Source organism: Heloderma suspectum, chromosome 1 (genome assembly GCF_057233095.1).
Source record: "Heloderma suspectum isolate Gila_16-S chromosome 1, 16-S_ref, whole genome shotgun sequence".
In the NCBI taxonomy this organism is placed as follows: Eukaryota; Metazoa; Chordata; class Lepidosauria; order Squamata; family Helodermatidae; genus Heloderma; species Heloderma suspectum.
Genome location: NC_139458.1, coordinates 255,394,652 through 255,418,130, shown reverse-complemented (window position 1 = coordinate 255,418,130; position 23,479 = coordinate 255,394,652). Strand labels below are relative to the sequence as shown.

Here is a 23,479-nt window from a genome sequence, read left to right as displayed (position 1 = left end):
AGCAAAATGCAGAAATGGGATGGAACCAACAAAGCGTCACAAAGCAGAAACAGACTGAGTTGCCCATCCCTACTTGCGGCACTATTTTCTTAAGAACATGGTACTGAAGCCACATCCCACATAACTAGAAATGACTTACCCTGCAAGTCCCTCCATTCTGACATTGTCCAGTACAGTCATCAATATCTACAATTAAAAAATTCAAAAAAAATCACAGTTAGCAAGCCTACAGAAGCCAGCACACACTGAAATCCAAGAGGAGGAATTCAAGTGGCTCCGTAACTCTAGCTAGATAAACCCTTTGTCGGGTTTCCTGCATGCTTTCCTCCAGATAAGGTTATTATAATGGGTGGGAACCTTCAGCAATTCTTCCAGTGGAGTTAAGTTGAAACTTCACATCATTGTTTCAAGTCACCTTATCTCAATATAGCCATGCTGTGGACTAATGGCTTCGATAAAATTGCTTCTTATTCATGCCAGACTGACTACTCCCTTTCTAAAAACATCAGCTGCCCCTCACCCTCTGCCCTTGGTCCTTTCCTTGCTGGCTAATACCAAAGGCTATGCCTCAAATTCAGTGTTGGCTGTAACGCAGAGTGACACTTTGCCTCAAGAAACCCAAGAAGTCAGAGTTACACAGAGTCAGTCCACAAAAGCTTATGCCATAATAAAGTTGCTAGGCTGAACACCACAAGATTCTCTGTTGTTTTTGCTGCAACAGACTAACATGCCTATTCCTCTGGAAATGCACACAGTTATTTATATTATAAATCCAGTTATATATATATTATAAATTCCAAACCCTTTTGGGTCAGTGGGCACTTTTGGAATTTTGAGGGAGTGTTGTGGGTGCTCTCACAAAATGGCTGCCATGGGGGGGGCACCTTGCCCATTCATAAAGTGGCTGCATTTCCCAGAAAGCAAAATGGTGAGACTAAAGGAAAAGTAACTTGCCCAAGAACCTAAATACAAGGCACAGGTGGGGTCTGACCTCCAAAACACAAAACCACTCTTCTGAACCCAAATAAAGATGGTACCAGAGGACGGCACTTTGCTTTGCAGCATGCATGCCACCCGCCTGGTTAAGAACAAAATGAAGTTCCAAAAAATATGAAGAAATAATTTAAAATCAGGAGGGAGAGGGCACCTGGCAAGCACCAAGGAAGATGTCCATGGGCACATCAGAGCTCACAGGCACCATATTGGGAGACCCCAGTTATGTATTAGCATTTTTATACACACACTTACTCATATCACAATTCTGGCCAGTCCAGCCAGCAATGCAGTCGCAATAGTAGCTGCCAATCAGGTTCCTGCAGGAATTGGCATTGAGACAAGGTTTACCCTCACATTCATCCGCATCTGAAAAGAGATGTTGAATTGCCCACGTTAAGCAGTTGATACAGCAAGCGGGGAACCCTCTCTTGTTTTCACACCAATCACCACACACTGATTAAAGACCAATGGATTTTTAAAGCTTGCAGGAGTGGGTTAGACTCAAAAAAGAAAAAAGCCATGTTACTCGTTGCTGAAAGACCTTCTGATTTCGCCCCAATTACGACGTTCCGGCGGCACTGAGTCACTGGCCTCAATAATTCAGAGCAACTTTTTTTTTTGAAAAAAGGAAGGGGGTGGCGGAGAAGCGAGATGGAGAATGTCAGAACAGCGGAGCATCCCTGGTCACTAGGTTTAATCAGGTGCACTAACATGGAAGGCCTGTTCTTCATGAGATCAACCACAGCTTGGAATGTAGCTGTGAATCGCCTAGTCCGAAGGAGTTAATGTGACGGGAGAGATGGAGCTAGTTTCCCACGAGTCTGAACGGGGAGGAAAAGGAGGTGGGAGAGGCAGCAAAAGCACACAGTGGCTTAAGGAGAAATGCCAGTATTAGGCTCTGAAATACTCATCACAGCTGACAATATGAAGATAAGGAAGTTGCTTCTGAGTTAAAGGGGCCAGTTCTCATATTACCTGGGAGAGGGAGTGGGGAACGGTTATGCCTGTCTTGTGTCCATAGATTGTGGGAAGGCCCCACTCCTCTTTCTGTTTTCGAGGCAGGTAAGGACGCTTCCAGATTATCAGACCTATGCTCTTCTCTGACAAGAGCCACCTTCTCTGCACAATGCATCCTGATCACATGGAGAATCTGTTGTGTCATGTGACTCAGGTACTGCCTCCTGGAAGCTGTTTCTATAACTGCAGCAGTGGGCGGTGGGATGGGGAGGAGGAGGAGGAAACCCACAGTCCACCGCAAGAGCAGATACAGCTTCCAGAACACAGCAGCGGCAGTCGTGGAAAGGTCCTCTGCGTAACTGCTTCCAGGGGGACAGTCAGGCCGTACCGCAGGAGGAGAAATTTGGAAGTGTCTGAACTGTCCCACAGATGCAACATATACAACTTTACCCCTATTACATTGCCCAAATTCAAGAGCCACCCGTAGAGAGCACTTCTATGATTTTGACATATGGTGAGAAAAGGTCCTGAAACACCTATTCCTTACGTATCACAGGTTTGTCCCCCTACTAAACATGGTTACCTGCAGAAAACATAATCCCCTGGTTCCATATATACCAGTTTTCCCCAACCCGGTGCCCTCCAGCTGTGTTGGACTACAACTCCCATCATCCTTAGCAAGCATGGCCAACGGTCAAGAATGCTGGGATATCTGGAAGGCACCAGGTTGGGGAAGGCTGCTACGGCTGTTGCAACTCAGAAGTAGTATCCAATGTTAGTCCTACCTGGAATACACTGAAATGAATGGGACTTAGGTTAGTAGTGACTAACTTCAACCCCATTCTTTTCAATGGGGGTTACTCTAGGTAGGACGAACACTGGATACTTCCCAGAATGTTTTTATCCATGCATATACTATCAAGCTGGGGAAGGCTGAGCTACAGCATGGGTCCAAAATGTCTACATTGGGGCAGGTTCTTCAAGCGCCAGCATCGGCAGGGCTCATCTTACTGGACTAGCTGTAGCTGCCCATTTGATCTGAACATGGATGTCCCTCACAGTGAAGCATGCAGCTAGAGCCTCTACTGGCAAATCCTCCCAACTGCTTATTTTCTTTTCCACAAATACCAACAGCCTACACTTACCTATCTGACATGTTTTGCCAGTCCACTGACGTGGGCAAATACATTTAAACCCATCAACTAGATCCTGGCAAGTCCCTCCATGGCCACAGGGGTTGGGAGAACAGTCATCGATATCTACCAAGAGAGACTGAGCTTTAATACAGACAAGTCAACATACTAGCAGGCTGCGCAGATCTTTGTCATGAGGCATGTTACATCCAGAAGGAGAGGTTCTGGTTTTCTACCAGTCGTGGCCTCAAGTATTTATCCCTCCCCTCCCTCCCCCCCTCCCACTCCACACACCCCACCTGCCGGCCTCTGTGAGGCTGATATCCCTGAACATAAGCAGGCATTTTGATTTGAAAGACTTTCAAGCACTCAACGTTCAAACAGATAAGAGTTTCACAAGTGAGTAGCCTTTGGAGAAAAAGGCCAGCCTGGGAAATTTCACATTGTCCCTCATCCCCACCGACAGTGAAAATCCCACTCATGAATATTCAGAAAGAAGTGTTCATGTTCTACCGATTACAGGGTGGCTGAGCCTCATGGGATGGTGTTGGTTACAAATGTACACAAATGAACTTGTTTAGGGTTGGGCCCAGTTCAAAACTGGGCCCAAGAGAAACTCCTGCCACCAGCCCATGCTGTCACAAACACTCCTGTTCCCAAACCTACCAAAAGCTGTTGAGGGCATATATGGTGACAACACAACATCCCCAGGGTTGCCACAAAGGCCTCTCCCAACGTTTCGGGTTTGGGAAAGGGAATGGCTGCACCAGGGAGGCCCACAGGCAGTGCCTATCCTGAACCAGACCCAGATTTTAGCAGAGCTTGAGCCAGATTCAGAATATGTCTGGAAGTTTGTTTCCAGCCCCCTAATTCCTGTAGAAGTAGCTCCAGTGGCAACACTAGTCAGCACAAGGAACTCCAAATGGCTCCATCCACTCTGTATTTAATCTTTAAGCCTGACAGCCTTTGAATGATGCAGCTGGCATCAAATAAGATCAATAAACAAGTGCTGACAATGGGTTCTATCCAAGGGTAGTCCTGAGTAGATCCACTGAAGCTGATGGGACTTCAGTTATGACTAACTGAAGTCCTATTCCTTTCAGTAGGTCTAGTCTAAGCAGGACTAACATTGGATACAACCCAATGTTGAGCCACAGGTTTCCAATCCTAAAGATGTTTTTTCAGCATCTGTTTTTCATCTGTGTAGCACCTATGTAGATATAGGGAATTAGGGCACAATCCTATGCATGTTTGGGCAGAAATAAGTCCTACAACTCCCTGCATACCCCAGCCACCATGGCTGGCTGGGGAATGCTGGAAGTTGTAGGCCTTTTTCCTGTCTAAACATGCATAGGATTGCACCCTTAGCGATAAAACTCAAGAGTGACCTGAAAGGATAAATTATACAAGCCTGAAGAGCACTGTCCATTTTAAAGAGGGTCACACAGAACTACAGATTATAGCGGCAAGATGGAGGTGTAGTGTATTGGGATTATAAAGTATCTGAACACCCAGTGCGCGAAACAGAGAGTTCAGACATAGCAGAAAGCTGTACTGCATTTCTGGCAGGCAGGCACTCCCAAAATATCAGACAGTGGTGGCCATCACAAGCCACTGGAAAATTTGCATGGCACTCAAGGACCGTGTAGTTTGGCTCAGAGAGGTTTAAAGTTTAGCGTTAAATTGGAAATGCTAGTTAACTTACTAAGTGTGCATGTCGGAGCTGCCCAACCTGGAGCACAGACACACTCAAATCCTGTAGAGGTTTCAAGGCAGCTTCCTCCATTGTGGCAAGGATCCGAAAGACAGGCATGTTCCGCTGCAGCAAGAACAGAACCCTCTTCAGCTTAGCCGAGGCCAGCAACACGCACAACCACCTCATCGCTTGGTTATACTCCCGGCATCGTTCAGCTCCTAGCTCTGGGCTTTGATCAGGCAGCAGACGTACCACTGTGCCTAACTCAACAGACAGCTGCTCAATTTACATCGGAAACAGCTATTGCGCACTAAGCCACCTGACCAACAATCGCATCATGCCTGATGAAGGCAGAGCGACCACCTCTCTTACTAACTGTGTTATTCCCCCCTTGGTACTAACTTTAAGAGGTAAAGCGTTACCTGGAGCACGAAATGCCCGCCATTCACGCAAGCATTTCTGTAATCAAGTACACTTCTCACACTAAATATGGGAGGCACAGCCAAAGACACACAGGATTGGCGCCAATGTTAGTCTAAGTCAAGTCCCATTCATTTCAATGGGTCTACTCCAAGTAAGACTAACACTGGATACAACCCAGACAGAGCTCATTTTCCCCCAGTTCTCTCTCTCTCTCTCACACACACACACACACACACACACTCACTCTTCAGGTATTACACCCCAAGGCTTTCTCCCTCTCCCCAAAATATACTGGTCAGATGCAACATTCTAGCAAGTAATTGTTGCAACCGACTTCCTCTAGCAAATGTTTTTGCTCTCTCCTATCTCCCACATTATGTCTGGCATATCCCAGGGTGTGCAGCCAAAGAACACAATACTTGTACTCACTGGTAAAACTAGCAACTGGGTGACTCCTTACCAATTTCGCAGTTCTGTCCCGAGTAGCCCTCTGGGCAGGAACACTGATATTTGTCAGGCCCGGTGTTGCTGCACGTACCTCCGTTCAAACAAGGCGGGTGAGTCCCGCAATAGTTGAGATCTGCAAGGGACCAGCACAAGTCCGAAAATGAGCAAGAGGCTGCATTGCAGGCATTCTATACTCTCTGCAGGACGGTTCTCTCACTCTGCACAACAAGCCGCCTGCAGGCTTAGAACCAAGACATGGAAGCATAGCCGATGTACAGAAGGACAGAATGTTTCCCGGGACAGCCTCTACACACTGCTCCAGCACCCCCCCCCCCAATTTAGCAGCATTTCAAGTCTCATGTTGGCTCCCTGTTGGGTTCAATGTACCTTTATTGCAGAACTGGCCACCCCAGTTGGTTTCGCAGAGGCATTGCCATGGTTCATTGCAAGTGCCATGGACACAGCCTGGGTGTGGAATGCATTTGTCACAGTACTGCCCTTGCCATCCATACTGACACCTTCAAAGAAAACAAAGAGCTTGGAATTATTTTCTCAAAAAACAAAAAATAAAGGAGCAGCGGCTAAGAAACCCCCACGTTTTGTTCTGAGGTTTTAAAGGGCATTATTTCAAGGGAAGACTGGGTGGTTTATTGTAAACAAACAGTTTTTAAAAACAACGGAGGTCTCTAAAGGCAGCCTTCTCACAAAAGAATAACTGTTCTGGGATGCCCAGTGGGGTGTCACTGAAGACAATATTACGCTATTCTCAAGCTCATACAAATGGAGGGAAGGAGAGTGGGTGGGTGCACACCATAGATCAATCTTTGGGCTTTGACAAATGGATTATAAAGGGTGGGGGAGAGAGAAAGGAGGAACAACAATTCTCCAAGGATCCTCATGAATACTAGGGTTTGCAGGACGCTTTAGCAGAAAGACAAACAACCCAAGCAGTAGGGAGCAGCCAGCCAAGTAGAGTTTCCCTTGCACAGCACCTCAACCCGCTAGCAAACTGCTCTTCTCTGGGCAACAGGGGTCACATGTTAGACTTAGGAGAAAAGGAAACCACTTTTTTCAAGATAGATATTAATCTGTGGCAGCAGTCATAGGATAGTGAAAGGATGCTGAGGTTTCCATTTCGATAACATATGGCTGCATATATGTTTACAAAACTAGGTGTTTGCTTAATTTGTTTTTAAACCAACATTTTCTCCTCCAGATATAGTTGGGCACAGCGAATCCAGACACAAGACGACTTTCTCTAAAGTTGGGCTCAAGCGCTTCTGTACGTTTTAAAGTATTACTTTAGCTCAAGAAACCAGTTTGATGTAACAACAAAGCAAGCAAGGGTAATCCATTTTCCAAAAAAAGACCTCACACGCAACAAAACACAACACAAACATGTGGCATGAAGAGAAACCTCCGGTTTGAGTACTTTCCACGCTGGGCCATTTTGTTTTTAAAATATTGTTATCGGAGAAAAAAAACGAGAAAAGGTGGAAAGCATGAAATCGTGGGTTAACTGGAAGTTCATTTCATTGTGGAGACCTGAGAAGGTGCAATCAGCAGAAATTACTCACTAAGTTATCAAAATAAACCTTTTCCAGCCATGGCAGTTAAGGCTTTCAATTTTCAAAGAGCTACTTTGCCCAGCAAATCCTTGTCATGGGAAAAAACGATAGAGATCTTTCCAAGGGCTAAGCACTCACAGCAAGCAAGGAGTACGTTTAACTCTCATTCTTAAAAAAAGGAAAAAAGGAAAGCTTCAGATGACAAACCACTCCCCGCATTATTCTTTTAAGAGCAGCTTTGAGGGAAGAGACCTGTGCAAAGCCTCTAGGTGGCTTGATGCATTCGATAAACAGAAAGGTAGCAAAGATTCCAAGCCCAAGCGGTGGAGCCTTCCCACATCAGAGGAAACAGAGCTCCCCTTTTCAATGCAGAGGACACAAAGGGGGTAAAATGAGGGATTCCATTCTTGGTCCCGCAAACTTCCACTGAACTCTGCCTGCATTTACTTGTTTCCAAACAAAAGCTTACAGAACAGACAAATGGAGCCTTTGCAGTACACACTGCTCAGAGATAGAAGAGCAAAACCTCTGAAAGAAAGAAAGAAAGAAAGAAAGAAAGAAAGAAAGAAAGAAAGAAACTAACTAACTAACTAACTTACTAAAAACCCTGACTTTTACTTTGTAATGTTAGGCACAGCCCATCTTGATAGGTCAGTTCCAAAAGCAAGCCATGGACAGTTCCAGAAAACCTAAGCCGCGCTAATTTTAGCAGAAGAATTTATTAATTATTTCCACATTGAAAACATACACCATCATATTCTCACGTGAAACAGCCTGGCTTACAAACAGCCACATGGATCCATTTCATTTTATTAAAGGAGCTCTTTTGCTCCAAGTTGCTTCCAAAATGAACGAGAGAGAGAGAGAGAGAGAGAGAGAGAGAGAGAGAGTTAGAGAGTTCTATGCATTATTGTTTCAGTTCTTAGAGCAGCTTTGCCCAGTGTTTTATTTTTAAACTGTTGCATTTGTAACATAACAGACCATGAGTCATCCCAACTTAATGGAAAAAGAATTATAATCTTGTTTCTCAGAGTCCAAGAAGATAATTGAGGCTGGGGTATCAGGAAGGACAGCTACACTGCTGGAGAACTATGCAAAAGAAGTGTGGGAAAGTTGCACCTTAAGTAAATAAGGGCAGTAGTGCATGTCTGGGCAGTGAGTGGGAGGCGAGAGACAGAGTAAGGCTTGAACTCTAGAAACAAAGCCTGTTGTTCTGGCTAGAGAAGAATGCGGGCAAACCCCGTAAGGCCCTTTTCGCTGGATGACAGAAGCACAAATCTTTTGTAGGCACCTCTTGGTATCCAGCCCAGCCAAAATGGGGCAAAGAAATACAACAGCCTGATCTAGGGTGATGCTGGAAAGGTGGGCAAAGCAACAACAAAAAACCCACCCTCAATTTTCTTGTCCCATTTTTATACCACCCCCGTCTAGGGGCTGGTGCATATGCTATCAAGGGCGAGGGAGAAGCTAACCCAGTTTGTTACCAAGCAAGGAAAGGGCAGAGACACAGCCAGTCTGAGCTCCTTGACTACACTAAATGTACGTGACAGAGCACAGCGTATGAAGTAACTTGGCTCATGTACATAAGAACGTAAGAAGAGCCCTGCTGATCAGACCGAGGGCCCATCTAGTCCAGCATTCTGTTCACACAGCGGCCAACCAGCTGCCCACAGGAAACCCACAAGGAGGGCACGAGTGCCACAGCACCCTCCCGCCCATGTACTACATGTACACTACAGCATATGGTATGCTCTGTAGTGTACTGCATGTACACTACAGAGCACAGCACATGCTGTAAGTTTGCATCCCATCACAGCACACAATCAGACATGTATATAAAACCACACAAGGAGAGACCACAAGTCAGATATGGGGCGGTCTGACCTCAGCTCGTGTACATTTAATGCTCACAAGGGAGACATTTGGTGGTGGGCAACAGGGAAAAAGGGCACTCTGCACAAGAAGGGGGCACTTCTGCACATAACAGCCTGGACTTCTGACACACATGGGAACTCAAGCACATTCCCAACACTTCTCCTCCTAGAGCTTTTATAGCCACCCTGCCTCCAGGCACCAGACAGACATAAAGCCCAGCAGCAAACTCCACTCCAACAACTGGAGATGCCAGAACAGAGCACCCCATACAGATTAGCTGGGGGGGGGGGACACTGTCCTGCAGAGGTGGGGCAGAAGGTAGATCTCCAGATGCTTGGGACCTCAACTCCCTGAAGCCCCTGCCAGCATGGCCAATGGGCAGGAATGCTGGGAGTTGAAGTCCAAAACATCTGGCGATCCACTTAATGCCCACTCCTGCTGTATTGTATAAATGCTGTGGCCACCTTCCATGGACCCCCCCCCCCGCCTACCCTCCCTCTGTGATATGTGAATACTGTGTATTACCTGAACTGTATTGCTCCAACACAATGTCTGCCTGGTCCCCGGCCCCCCAGCAAGGAACAGTATCACCTACACGCAGGGGTGGCACTCATCCCCAAACACAGGGAAGGTTCCTGATGGCAAAAGCAAGGCCCTCCTCTCCGACCACTGCCGGCCAACACTCATGAGCACTTTGGCCTTGCAGGTTCACAGGCTGGATGTGTGGGGCCCCCACAGTGTTTCATTACGGCCCTCAAAGGGGAGGTGCACTCACACCTGCCAAAACACTAACACTGGCTGGGCATCCAGGTGGTACCACTGGCTTGCTTCTCCAAGGACCAGCTGCTCCAGCTGCTGACCACTGCTCATTATGCCCCCCTCCTCTGCTCTCCACAGGCCACTCTCCAACAGGTACAGGATCCACCCCACACCCCATCCCATGCTGACCATGATGGAGGCTTGCCCCAGGACCAGCTGCCATGACCAGAGGCTCCCGGCTGTTCCTCCCTGAGATTAACTTGCTTGTTCCTGTACCCTTGCAAGCTCCATGACAGACAGCTATGCAACGGGTGAGGATGTTCCTGGCATGGAGCAGGTGCTATAAGGCAGGGGTGGGCAGAAGGTAGATCTCCAGTTGTTTTGGACTTCAATTCCCAGAAGCCCCCGCCAGCGTGGCCAAAGATTAGGAATGCTGGGGGCTGAAGCCCAAAACGTCTGGAGATCTACCTTCAGCCCACCCCTGCCGTAAGGGATGTTGCACTTCTCACCCTCCTGTCTGTCAAGCCACTGTCCAATGCCAGGTCAAGCCAAATATTTTATTGCATATGACTAGTTGCCATCCCAATGCACAGGAGCCCTACGGAGGTGACTGGTTGGCAGCTTCACACACATTTTTCCCTTTCAGGATCTCCTCCGCCCTGGACACATTGCCACAGGTACTGTCTCTTTGCTGCTAGGGTGTTGTGATAGGGATTCCTTTCCTGTACCGTAGTAGGATCTGGCTTCAGGATGGGATGGGGGGGGGAGCTTGATGGGCCCAGGGGCCACGGCCCCTCCTCTCTCTGCTCACTGGACCACCCTGGATTGTGAAAGGGCAGGTCTCTCAGGGTGCATAGGTGGCTGCAGCTGCTACTGCCGGGGTATATGAGGCAGCCGGTTAGGGAGCGAGGGGAGGGGAGGGCATTCAGATCTGTTGAAATGCCACCCGGCGGGGCTGGACTACAAGGCAACATAGAGGAGGAGAGGAGTGGTCGTATTGGTTGCCAGGGAGAGGGCCAGAACAGTTGTTTGACTCACGCAGGAAACAGGCTGCTGGCCCCTGCAGTGCTCGGCCTAACTGACCCAGATGTGCCTGGATGGGGGGGGGGGCTCCCGCACTTTCATAACGTGGAGCTGTATCCTGGATTCAAGCCTTGCCCCCATGCATGTCAATCATAAGCTGTTCCCCCAGGCCAGGGCTCCTCTAGAAGTCCCTGGGTTTCTGGCATCTATGGCTGGATCTTGGGGCCAGGAAGATAAATGCTCCATGATACATCCAACTCCTGTGGCTGAGTGGGTGGGGAACTGCTCTGTTTGCAGTGTGGGGTCAGGTCCTGGGAGCTCCCTCTGACATTACTTACTGTTTTGTTCTCAGGCATGCAAAATGTGTGTGTGTGGGGGGGGCATTTTCCCCCTTGGTGAGGCTCGAACTCCCATGCCCTACACAAGGGGCGTCGAACCTCTTTCAGCCTGAGGGTAGAAATCCATTTTGGAGGAGTCTTGGAAACCACTTACACAGGGGGTGGGGTGCTGAAGGCACAACAGGGCTGGGTCAAAAAACACCAGTGCATTTTAGCTTAGAGCTCTTATTGCCAGCAACTAAGTCTAAGGAGAGGCATTTCAGAGCTGACAGAGGATGGTGTTGCCATCAGTCTGTGTCTCCCCTTGTTGCCTGAGAGAGACAGACAGAATTTATGCCAGTTCCAGAAAAAAGATGCAGCCCTAAAAGCAAAGATCACACGCCCTGACGTTCAACAAACCTACCCTGATGCAAAAGTGAACACAAAACTTCCTAATATTAGAAATATTGGAGTAACAAGCCGTGATACTTGGCTTTCCAAGGGAAACACTTATATTGCTTGGCTATACACACAAGCTGTCCATCCCCCCCTTGTCTGCTTGCCAGAATGGAAGAGAGACTTCAAAGAACAACAGCGATTCTATGCCTTCATCAGTATCTACGGACAAGATTCCATCCCCGCTATTAACCTCTCATCACTCTGAAGTCTGGCTCCCAAGAGCAGAGGACCCAAGAGGTTGCATTAATCCTATTCTGAAGAATGCCCAACTTCTGCCTATTGAAGGAAAAAGTCAAGGGAAGGACGGGGAGGGGTAAAAGCAGTAATGTAATTAAACTGACCAGAGGAAAATGCCTTGATCAGCAGATTACACACAACGTTGCATGAAGAATTTAGCCACAGCTCATGACAAAACGTTCACAGTGCATTTGTCCGCTTGGCTTTCTGTATACGCACATTTATAAAACGTGGAAGTTTTAAAAGCAAAGCAAGCTCTCCAAAGAAAGGCCTCCGATGCATTGACACTTTACCTCACCAACACTGGTATGAAGAACATGCACTTAACACTAAGAATGCAAAGGGAGCGGGGAGGGAGGGAGCCTTCTGCTCCTTCCCCTGTGTTTACTTTGAACAGTTACGATCGCTTCGCAAAAGGAAGATTTGTTTGGTTTACCTGCACTCTCCTGGAAGTTTGCAAGTGCCGTGCTTGGGGCTGCAACCCTGACGACAGATGGCTGCAAAGAGAAACAAGGGGGGACATTTAAAAAGGGGGGGTTAAACAGGCCCTCACCCTCGTGGGAATGTTTTAATCCCCAGCGAGTACTGTAATCCTACCAAAGCCAAGGTTTAAACAGGTCCTTTGGATCAAGTCTACTGGAAAAGAAACTGAGGAAGGCAAGGCCCCATGACAGCAGTTCTAGCAAGCTACAAAAAGTAGGCAGCACACCCTGATCCCCATCAAAGGGCTTGCGCTGAACACAAAAGAAGCTATTTAAAACCCAGTTTGAAACTTTTTAAAGCTGGTAGTGGCCTGCAGCACTCTCCCTTTCGACATTCACCTGCTTTTAAGAGGCAACTTTGTTTTCTGCATCCACCCACCTACATGTCATCATTGCACATTTATCTGGCACTTAAGTGAAAACATAGCTTATCAACCCATACAGTTCAAGGTTTATTATTTATGATGCACTGATAGCATCACTGGCAGCCTGAACTGACAGAACTAAAGCAATCTTCCACCTATCTCAGTATTTTAAAAAAGGAAACCCTGGTTCTTCATACTTTGAAACATATCCCATTCATAAAGGACATATTATTAATTATTATGTTTATATCCTGCTGATTTTCCTCTCAAAAGGAACCTAAGGCAGCTTACATGGTCCTCCTCCTCTCTATTTTATCCTCACAACAACAACAACCCTGTGAGGTAGGTTAGTCTGACAGTCAGTGACTGGCCCAAAGTCACCCAGTGAGCTTCATGGCTGGGTGGGGACTAGAACCTGGTTCTCCCGAGTCCCAGACCAACACTCTCACCACTACATAACACTGGCTCTGTGAACATATAACTTAGACCAGTCGAGGGGAACCTTTTTCAGCCTGAGGATTGCACTGCATTGCGGCCAGCTTCCTGGGGGATCCATACCAGAGGTGGATGAGGGCCCCCTTGCAAAAAGTAGGCAGGATCAAAATGAAAGTGGGCAGAGCCACTCCTCTCTCTCTTTTGCATACTCACAGCAATGCATGCTCTCTCTCTCTCTCTCTCTCTCTCTCACTCACACACACACACACACACACACACACCCTCTTTCACACAAAGATGACCCCCCCTCCGCCATCAATTAGGCTTTGCGGGGGAAATCCTACAGGAGCAAATGGGAAGTTTTTTCCAAGCCTAATTGCCACACAGTGGCATTTGTTGCCAGGCAGGTCGCAGCACACAGGGAGCGTTAACCCTTCCTGGCTGCAATCCCCCCCCAACTGCCTCCCCCCAACACACACACACAGCAACACACTGCAATAAGGCTTTTAAAAAGCCTTCCATTGGTGACAATGGAAGGCTTTTTTCAAGCTTAACTGTTGCATGCAGGGGGGCCAAATGTGCCCCCCCCCCCCCCCCCGCTTTAGACCACTGGCAACTGAAACTCTCCCCACGACCTGAGTTCGATCCCAGCAGAAGCTGGGTCCCATGTAGCCGGCTCAGGTCGACTCAGCCCTCCATCCTTCCGAGGTTGGTAAAATGAGGACCCAGCTTGCTGGGGGGAAAATAGTCACGACTGGGGAAGGCAATGGCAAACCACCCCGCTACAGTCTGCCATGAAAATGCCAGCGCAAGCGGCATCCCTCTAGGGGTCAGTAATTACCCAGTGCTTGCACAGGAACCACCTGTCCCAGTATGCTCACCTTGGTCTCAAGTCAAGGGTCTTTCCCATCACCCTGCTACCTGCTCCTTTTAAAAAAACACTGGAGGCTCCAGGGATTGAACCTGGGACCTTTCGGATGTAAAGGATGTGCTCTACAATTGAGCTATGGCCCCTACAGATACTTGCTAAACAAAGGACCCATCTGGCTAAATGTGAATGTCTCCATCTCAGCTCCTCCCTTGCTGAAAAATCTAAGTCATATGAGCCACTAAATGAAATTCACAAGACATGATACAATCATGCATCGCTAAACTAGGTGCAAAGACAGCTCGGGAGTTGTCCTGGCCTCATTGCTAACTGGGGAAGCTCAGGTGGTAGAGGTGGCCAGTCAGGCCTTTTACCAGCTTAGGCTAGTAAGCCAGTTCCGGTCCCGTCTGGAGAATTTTGACCTTGACTTGGTTATCCATGTGCTAGTGAAGTCCAGGCTGGACTACTGTAATGCACTCTGCGTGGTGCTGCCCTTTAAACACGGTTCAGAAACTTCAGCTGGTGCAGAATGTGGCTGCCTGAATACTGGCAGGGGCTTAGCTGTCAGTTCATGTGACACCCAAACTGCGCCAGCTGCACTGGCATTTGAAAGTGCGTTTCTGAGCCCACTGGGTCTAACCTTTACAGCCTGAAAATGGTTTTGGGTCAAGTATCTTGAAGGACCGCCTTCACTCATACCAGCCTGCCCACACTTTAAGGTAAGTAATGGAGGCCCTTCTTGCTAGCCCACCTCTGAGAGTGGTCAGTCTGACTTTTGCTGCAGTAGTTCCACATCTCTGGAATGCACTACCAACTGAAGTCTGTCACTACAGGCCTTCAAGAAAACCCTGAAGACTCATTTGTCTTCCTTGGCCTTCTCCCGAGTTGTGTGTTGTTTTTTACAGGTGGCTGCTGGTGGTTTTGATGGCAATTGTTTTTGGTTTTAGTATTTTGGGAGTGAAATTTCGGCTTTATTGTTGTCAATGGTTTTTATTCATTCTTACGTTTGTTTTATTTCTATGTTATGAGCAACTTTGATAGGGGTTTGTGCCCTACAAGATGGCATAAAAGTCTTTTAAATACAGAATGAATAAAAACAGCCTCCAACTTTACGAAGGGGTGCAGAAAACAACTCTTCTGAATGGTTGGTTCAACCTATGTTTTAGGTTGCCTGAAAGGTTGTGCTGAACAGATCTCTCTCTCCTCTAGAATTCAGGGGGCACGAATGAGCCATGCAGTACCCAGCCAAGGAAGCCAAACACTGGCATCACAAACCTGTGTTACAATCCAGACCCATCCAGCCTTCCAGGCAGGTTTTGTTGCCGTTCTGATCGCAGGTGTAGTGCCCAAAGAAGTCATCCCTTGGTCGACAAAACTTGTTGCAGCCAAAGCCATAATAATGTTCATCACAAGTGACCCGGATCTGGTATTCGAAGTGAGCCACGCCTGCGTTTTGCTTCAAGATCTGCCACTGACGGCTTGGGTTGATCATGCCGGAGTGAGAAGCTTTCTCAATAATGCTATCTGCGTCTTAAAAAGAAAAAGGAACAAACTAGAGTAAACAAGAAGAGCAACTTGCAGCTCTCCACCTCTGCGGAGCTGCTATTCATCTGAATGGTCTGGGGGGAAACATTATGTGCAAGAATACTCTGACTGGGTGGGTCAAATGCAGTTCTGTCTAGTGGACAAGCCTATAGTCACTACAGGAGAATTGGATTCTCTTCAAACGCTCAGGGATGCTTCATGCATCCGTTTCCTCCGTGGGTTTCAGTTCTACTCATGGTTTTTCTACACATACTAGACATACGTTGTCCTGCACAACAGGCACACGTCTTTCAGTCTGTCTGCACACACTGTAGGAAGTGACTGGCCTCTTGCATGCTGGTGAAAATTATGTAGCTCTTACCCAGGAGGAGCAAGAGATCATTTACCCAAACAGCACGACAGCCAAATCATTAGGAGTGCTGCTTATACAAGATTAGTTTGCCTGTGGGAATAGTAGATAATATTTATTACTGTTTAAACTGTAAATTAGCAATGGTCTTGAAGATTTATGCACTGTACAGAAATAAGACTGGCCCTCCCCATACACTTAAAATCTAATGAATGAAGGATATAATATATTAAACGTTTAGGGTTGTATCCAACTGTGACTATCCTCTGCTGGAACAGACACTGCTGGAGGAACGTCTTCCTCCCTTTGGCCACCATGTGCCCCCCAAATCTGCAACAGAGGATTGGGGGTGCCCTCCAGAGGACACTGGGGGAGCACACAGGGGTGCGAGGGGACATCTGCTCACATGACATTGGATGAAACCCTTTACTCTTAACATGCTTTGGTTCTCCCTTTTAAAAAAATTTTGTTAGACGTACCAACTACCACCAATTGACACAGTAACCCTCAAAGTAGGAAAAGAAAGGAAGCATGGCCAGTACACAACCCTTATGGAAAACCCTCAAGCTCAACCTAAACCTGAGCAGAAGGAGAAACCCAAAATGAGAGAGACATGACTAGCAATCAGAGGAGGGCAAAAGGCTGGAGCTGCACATCTAACAATACAAACAGAACTCTCCACTTGTTATGCCCTGCACTTTCTTCTGATTATTCACCCAACAGTCAGCTGTCCTTTCGCATAGCACTTACTTATAAAGCCCTCGGGCCATATACAGTAATAGCGTTGCAACAGCCTATTTGCTCTCCACAGACAAGTGCCAAAAATTTCCAGACAGGCAGGTATAAACTAGAAACATTTTCCCTTCTGAGCAAAGCAGTGACATTTGGTACTCTGTTTTCATAAGTGACCTAGTTTAATTTTTATTTTCCCCACCACCACACACACAGAGCATGATGTTAATTACCCTCTTTAGAAGTTAGGGCTCAGAGTAGACATACAGGATTGCACTGTGAAGAGATGTGTCTACACAGAACATCTGACACAGATTTCCCCCATTATCTCCTGCAAAGCTGAGGCTCTGTTCAAGGGGATTCTTCCTGGCTTTTAAAGAAAGCCCTAAGCAGCTATATAATATATGTAGAAATGCCAACATTTCACGTTTGCTTGGGACATTGTGTATATATCTGTGGTATTTCACTTTGTAGTCTGGCCTTGTGACTTCCATGAACTGACACTGTCTTATGACTTGCTTGCTAGCAGCACTTGACTACAGCATGAAAATCTATCATAAAATCTCCAAAAGGTGACTGTAGACACTGGGCAAAACCAACCAAAAAAGGAGGAGGAGGTGGTGGTGGTGATAATGGAGAAGGAGAGAGAAGAGGGGGAAGAAGGCATACATGTTGGGCGGCAATAATGCTGAGATGTAATTAAGGAGGCAGCAGGAGAGTATCAGAAATATTAAACATTATTTAGGATGAGAATAAACCAAGTAAGATCAGAAGAGTCCTTAGGCAGATAGTTTCAACAAAGTGACTTGCTTTTTTAAATAGCTTTGGTTTACTGAGTTTCAGAATTACAGACAAGATTTTTTTTTTAAGTTCTAACCCTCCTCCTAGTTACTTGCTCTTCAAAGGCAAAAACATCTAGTTTAGCTAGCATAATTCCCAAAGGAAATCTCCAAAATCCAGAATACCTCTATTCGGCCAACTCAATGGGCCCAAAATACTGTGTAAGCTTTCAGGTTCTCCAGAACTCTTCCTCAGGCAAGATGGTAAGAATTCTGGCGAACTTGAAAGCTTGCACCATATTTTGTCACCTTTGAGTTGGCCTAATAAAGGTGGTGATACGGATTTCGGAGATTTTCTTTTGGAATTTTTCTTTTGGCCAATATGGCTACCTTTAGGGGATTTGCTAGGTTAATTTAAAGACTCTTAACAGAAACGCATAGTTTTGTATTTGTATCTTGCCAAGACAAGAATTTGTTCCCCATCTTTCTACCATGTTGTCAGGAACCTTCAGTTCTCCCACATAATTAGGCAAAATCTCCAACCCAAGAAGTAGGGATGTACGAATCCCTTACCTGGCTCTGCCCAGGGGCATCCGCGGTAGGGGGGAGGCACTCCGTCCCTCCCCCCGGAATCCTCGAAGGGGGGGGAGGCGCTCCGTCCCTCCCCACGGAATCCTGCCCAGCCGGCTCCACTCCGCGGCCAAGCCACGAAGCCACCAGCCGGCTCCGGCCACCTGCAGCTGGACATCCGGCCGCTGGGCAGCCCTGCAGGGACGCAAATGGCGGCTGTCGTAGCCGCCATTTGCATCCCTGTATTGAGCCATGATAGGCTACGTAAATATTTACGTAGCCTATCATGGCAGGGGGAAAAACCCCAGTTTACGCAAATGGCGGTAGCCGCCGCCATTTGCGTACGCTGCGGTTTCCCCGCCCCCCCGCCGTGATAGGCTACATAAATACTTACGTAGCCTATCATGGCTGGGGGAAAAAAAAACCCAGCGTACGCAAATGGTGGTAGCTGCCGCCATCTGCGTACGCTGGGTTCCCCCTCCCCCCCGCCGTGATAGGCTACATAAGTATTTACGTAGCCTATCATGGCTAGGAAGAGGAGGAAGCGAATGGCAGCCAGGAGAGCCGCCATTCGCAAAGCAGCGCGGACGGGAGCAGGTACGTGCTCCATTTCGCGCGCCTTCCATGGGTTGGGGGGGCGGGGGCTTCGTTCCGCGACGGATTTCGAGGGGCCAAATGCAGTGGCATTCGGCCTGAGATCCGTCGCGGAATTCTCTGACATCCGTACCAAGAAGATGCTCTATGGCAAACTAATGGCTCTTCCTTATGCGAAAGATATCTGATGAACTTATATGAACGTATGAAGCCTCCTTATATACAGGTCAGATCACTACAGCTCCATCTAGCCCAGTACTGTCTATTCCACTGACAGCCAAGCATGCCCCCCGCTCCCCAAGAATCTATCAACTAGAGGTGCCAGCAGGAACTGAACGTGGGAGCTTCAGCATGTCAACCACCCCTGAGACAAGCCCACTTAGGAAAAGGGCCATGTAATGCGGGGTGGGCAGAAGGTAGATCTCCAAAGGTTTTGGACTTCAACTCCCAGCATTCCTGACCATTGGCCATGTTGGCAGGGGGCTTCTGGGAGCTGAAGTCCAAAACACCTGAAGATCTAAATTCTGCCCACCCCTGAAGTAATGCATAAAAACATCAAAAGGGGGAAGGCTATATCATGTGTCTACTTTGCAGAGAAGTCATGTTCAGGACATAGTCCTATTTATGTGTTTATAGGCATTTATACACCCCCTTTCAAAATATTTGACCCAAGGCATTTTACAATGCAAATTTCACCCTAAAAGGTTCTTCTGAAATATCTATCTTGAGTGCACTCTCCATTCCCCTAATAAAAGAGACACTTGGAGGGCCACGTCAAGCCTCCCCCAAGATGTTTTCATCTTCAGCTCCCATCAACCCCAGGCAGCATGGGCAATGGTCAGGAATCCTAGGAGTTGGGAGTCCAAAACACACCCAGAAGGCACCAGCTTGGGGAAGGCTGCTTTACACTGTCCTTGGATGCAGGATTGTGATGCCTGCAAACACAACATGAACTAGGCTGTAGGGAGATTCAACCAGTAGCCGCTCTGTATTTCAGCCCCTCCTGTCACAGCAGTCACCAAAGGCCACTGCTAGGTATACCCACATAGGGCACTGCCCATGCCGATGTTTCTTTACACAATCCTCTCCTCAGCGAAAGAGAATCATGTGGAAAGGGGTGGGACGATGAAAGGGGGCAGCTTGTGTGAAGTGCCCCCTTGTACGTGGCGTTACTGGCCAGTTATTCGCTACCACACAGGAAAAAACAGATAGATAACTCTCATAACCAGATGTGGTAGGATTTTCCACATATTCTTCGTTCCCTCTCCCCCTTCTACCTTGGCAGCACACGCTAACCAAAGGAAATTAGTTCAGAGTTCTACGAACCTGCCATTACCAGGCCACAAAGATGGAAGGTTAAGGACTAACAATCCCATGGCGGCAGACGGCATAAGTCTAAAGACAGTTAGCCTATAAAGAAAGCAATCTTTATACTTCCCATTGTCCACACAGGAATCATATGCTTTGAATCCAAAAGAGTAGAAGAAACTACAGCAATAAGAAATTGAATTGGGAGGGGAAAGTGCCCAAAGATCCAGATATCCAATAATAGTTTTGGCTAAGCTCATCTGCAAGTCCATTCATATTGCTTACACAAGTCAAGATTCACAGAAACTGCAATAAGATCTTGATCATGGAATGCAGTTTAACTCTATTGTATCGTTGCCCAAACAGCTTATGCAGAGTCAGATCACCAGCCAACATAGCCCAATATTGTCTATTCTGATTGGCAGTAGCTCTTCAAGGCCTCAGATAGGGGTCTGTTCCCACCTGGCTACCAAGATCCTCTAAATGTGAGGTACCAGGGCTTGAAACTGGAACCTTGAGCACATGCTCTGCACCAAGTCATGGCCCTTCCCAAATATACCACTCAGAAGCCCTCTGGTGACCAATTTTTAAGACAAGCTACAGGGGCTCGAGTTGCTTGGGAGCCTCTTCCCCTCGTATTATAAGCGTGTGAGTTGGCTGTAGTCTCAGGTACGAAAGAGGTACTCTGGATCTGTCCAGAGGCTCTTACAATCATCCTTTATACAGCGCCATTACGGCCTCACAGCTTCGATGCCAACCCCCCCCCCCCCCCCCGGAAAAATCAATGCCCAAGATCAGACCTTGTGAGGCCCTATCCAAAGTTGCACAACAATGTTCTGAAATTTTATTGTATTTTTTAAAAACAACAACAACTATGTCCCCCATTACCCTCAAAACAGAGATATGTGGATTTGAACGCATCTGGATTTAAAAGCTGCTAGAGAGATCACTATGGTGGCAGCCAAGTAGTACCTCAACAGCTTTCTAAGAAGTGCAAGATTGCGCCCGACTGCGTAACACATTTTGCTCCTCAGAAAAGATTTGTGTAGAGCAGCTTTCTACAAGCTGGTGCCCTCCAGCTGTGTTGGACTACCATTACCATCACCACAATGGCCATGCTGGCTGGGGGGTGATGGGAAATGTCGTCCAACACAGCTGAAAGGCACCAAGTTGGGGAAGGCTGCTGGAGACTGAGAACAGGCTTGCCAATTTCCAGAAGCTCTTTATTCTTGCAAAGTTCTCCCCGCTCACACACAAACACTAAAACCTACTCATCTTCACAATGTGCTACCTCAACTTTATTTTCGGAGAAGTTCTAATGACCCTCCTAGTGCTGATTGTTCACTTGGAAGACTAGAGATTGAGAAGAATGCTCAAAGGGAAAAGGCCACCATAGGACAGGTGCTATTCTGCCGTCTCCAGTACTTTGACAGAGAAAAAACAGTGCCTCCAATGTTCAGCTGTATCCTTGATCAAAGCCATACAAAGTATCCCACTTTGGTTAGGAACACATTCTATGACAAAGTGATGCCACCAATGGAAAGCAATTGGAAGGAAAAGGTGACACTTCTAAAAATATATGATCAATAACTCTTGAGGGAAGGACAAAGTAGTACAATGTCTACCTCTTCTCTACCCTAAAGGAGCCCCTATAGCAACTTGCAGGCCTCCAGATGTTTTGGCCAATAAGACCATGATCCATCACCATTGCCAATGGTGGCTAGAGCTGATAGGAGTTTTATGGCCTCCAAATGTTTTGACCTACATTTCCCACCCCTGCCCTATAGAATCACAGGCTGAAGACAGAGACATGGGTCGGAAACAGCAGAGCCAGCAGAAAAGGGCAAGACTTCACCCAAGATTTGATTTGCTAGTATGTCTGACTGTTCCAGCTTGAAGACGAGGCTGGAGGACATCTGAAAAAAGCATTCCAAGCACTAATTTTTATTGGACGCCTGCTGTCAGCCAAAACCTGACTTGCTTACCATTCCTACTGGGCTGTTCCACCCCTACACCTGATCACATTCTTAAGAAACAAGCAAAAACTGGTTATGTGCTACGTCTAGACAGCACAGTAAGGGTACAGGGAATGTTCTCATTGGCTACCTTGTAGTAATGGAAACTTCTTTCCTTTAAGATGTGCCAAGACTTGAATAAGATGACATTCTCAGTTGGGGATGAGCATTGACCTGCTTGTGAACTTGCTCGAAGCATCTGGCTGGCCACTCTTGGGAAGAAGATACTGGACTAGATTGACCCTTAGTCAGATCCAGCAGGGCTTCTCTTATGGACTAAATTTTGGAGACTAGTATTCTGATAGTTTTTGACATCCACTGAATTTTTAGGTTTTTAGGAAAATGTTATACCTTGTTCTTAAAAAATAATTAAGAACCCACACTGGGACAATTGTATTCTATCACAAAATTCTATGAGACATGGTGAAAAAGGGTTCGCCAAGAGTAAATAAGCTACATACTAAAGAAAGAAGTATTCATTGAAAGGGTCATTGGTATGATCAAATTAAAATATAGAACACTGGAATCTACTGCAGGTTTAATCATGAACATGAGCAAATCCATATCTGAACTTAGTGAAACGTGTTGTTAAAATGCCTTTTTTTTTTTTTACATTTTTGTTGGAGGACAACTTTGCCTCCAGAATGTTAGAACAAATAAAGGATTCATTGTGAAGCTTTGGAAATTCTGTTTCATGAAATAAAGATGAGATCTATTCAAAGCAGAGATAGTACAGACTCCAAATGAAAAGAACTGGGATCCTCCAGCAAACAAGAGCTTCTTTCAAATGCAGGCATTTTCCAATAGAGCCAAGGCAGCAACACCTGTAAAATATTTTCCTCTTTCACATGTCATTCAAATATATATCTATTTGTATTATCATTTAGTACCATCAGTGTATGCAAGACACACCTGGTTCTTGAACCAAAGTGTTCTTGGACCTCTTCATGCAATATTGTGACGAGAACCTCAATCTTAATGGTGAAACCATCATTTTAATCAGGTGCGCCTGTGATGGGATCCAATATCATCATGGCAGCTCTCCCTGGAGGAGAATCTTGCACAACGATTCGGGGAGAGGAAGACCAAGACTACATCATGGAAATGAAACATACAACAGCTCCACAATGAATACATGGTTGAAGTTGTCTTCCTCTACAAAAAGAGTAAAGAGATTCTATTTTATTGGGTTTTAAAAATTTACTTAACACTACACAAACTGGGTTTACACAACATGCTAACCCATACTCAGTGGTTGAGTGTGGGTTGTTGTTAAACTGTGGGTTGTTTGCTCAACTGTGGGTTAGCATGTTTTCTGAACCCAGGACATTTTCCATAGGCTGGCTCATTAACCGTGCAGTGAGGCTTATTTTTCTCAAACAAGGCACCTTGAGAACCCACGGTTTGTTGTTGGGTTGTTCGGGGTGGTTAACAAGCCACCCTGAGGAAAATGTTCTGGGTTCAGGCAACACCTTAATCCATGTTTCAACAAACAACCCATGGTTCAACAACCCACACTCACTGAGTGTGGGTTAGTGTGTTGCATG

The 23,479-nt window shown here is 46.7% G+C and overlaps 1 protein-coding gene across 1 annotated transcript in view; it reads right to left on the bottom strand.

Moving 5' to 3' along the window:
• Positions 1 to 23,479, bottom strand: part of JAG1 (jagged canonical Notch ligand 1) — a 58,610-nt gene that overhangs the window by 16,680 nt on the left and 18,451 nt on the right. Inside the window, exons 4-11 of the mRNA XM_084824794.1 lie at positions 15,316 to 15,570; positions 12,327 to 12,387; positions 6,040 to 6,170; positions 5,666 to 5,785; positions 4,792 to 4,905; positions 3,099 to 3,212; positions 1,249 to 1,362; positions 140 to 186 (exon numbers count right to left, since the gene is read on the bottom strand). Coding sequence (XP_084680920.1) covers positions 140 to 186; positions 1,249 to 1,362; positions 3,099 to 3,212; positions 4,792 to 4,905; positions 5,666 to 5,785; positions 6,040 to 6,170; positions 12,327 to 12,387; positions 15,316 to 15,570 — 956 coding nt within the window. The remainder of the gene's footprint in view (positions 1 to 139; positions 187 to 1,248; positions 1,363 to 3,098; positions 3,213 to 4,791; positions 4,906 to 5,665; positions 5,786 to 6,039; positions 6,171 to 12,326; positions 12,388 to 15,315; positions 15,571 to 23,479) is intronic.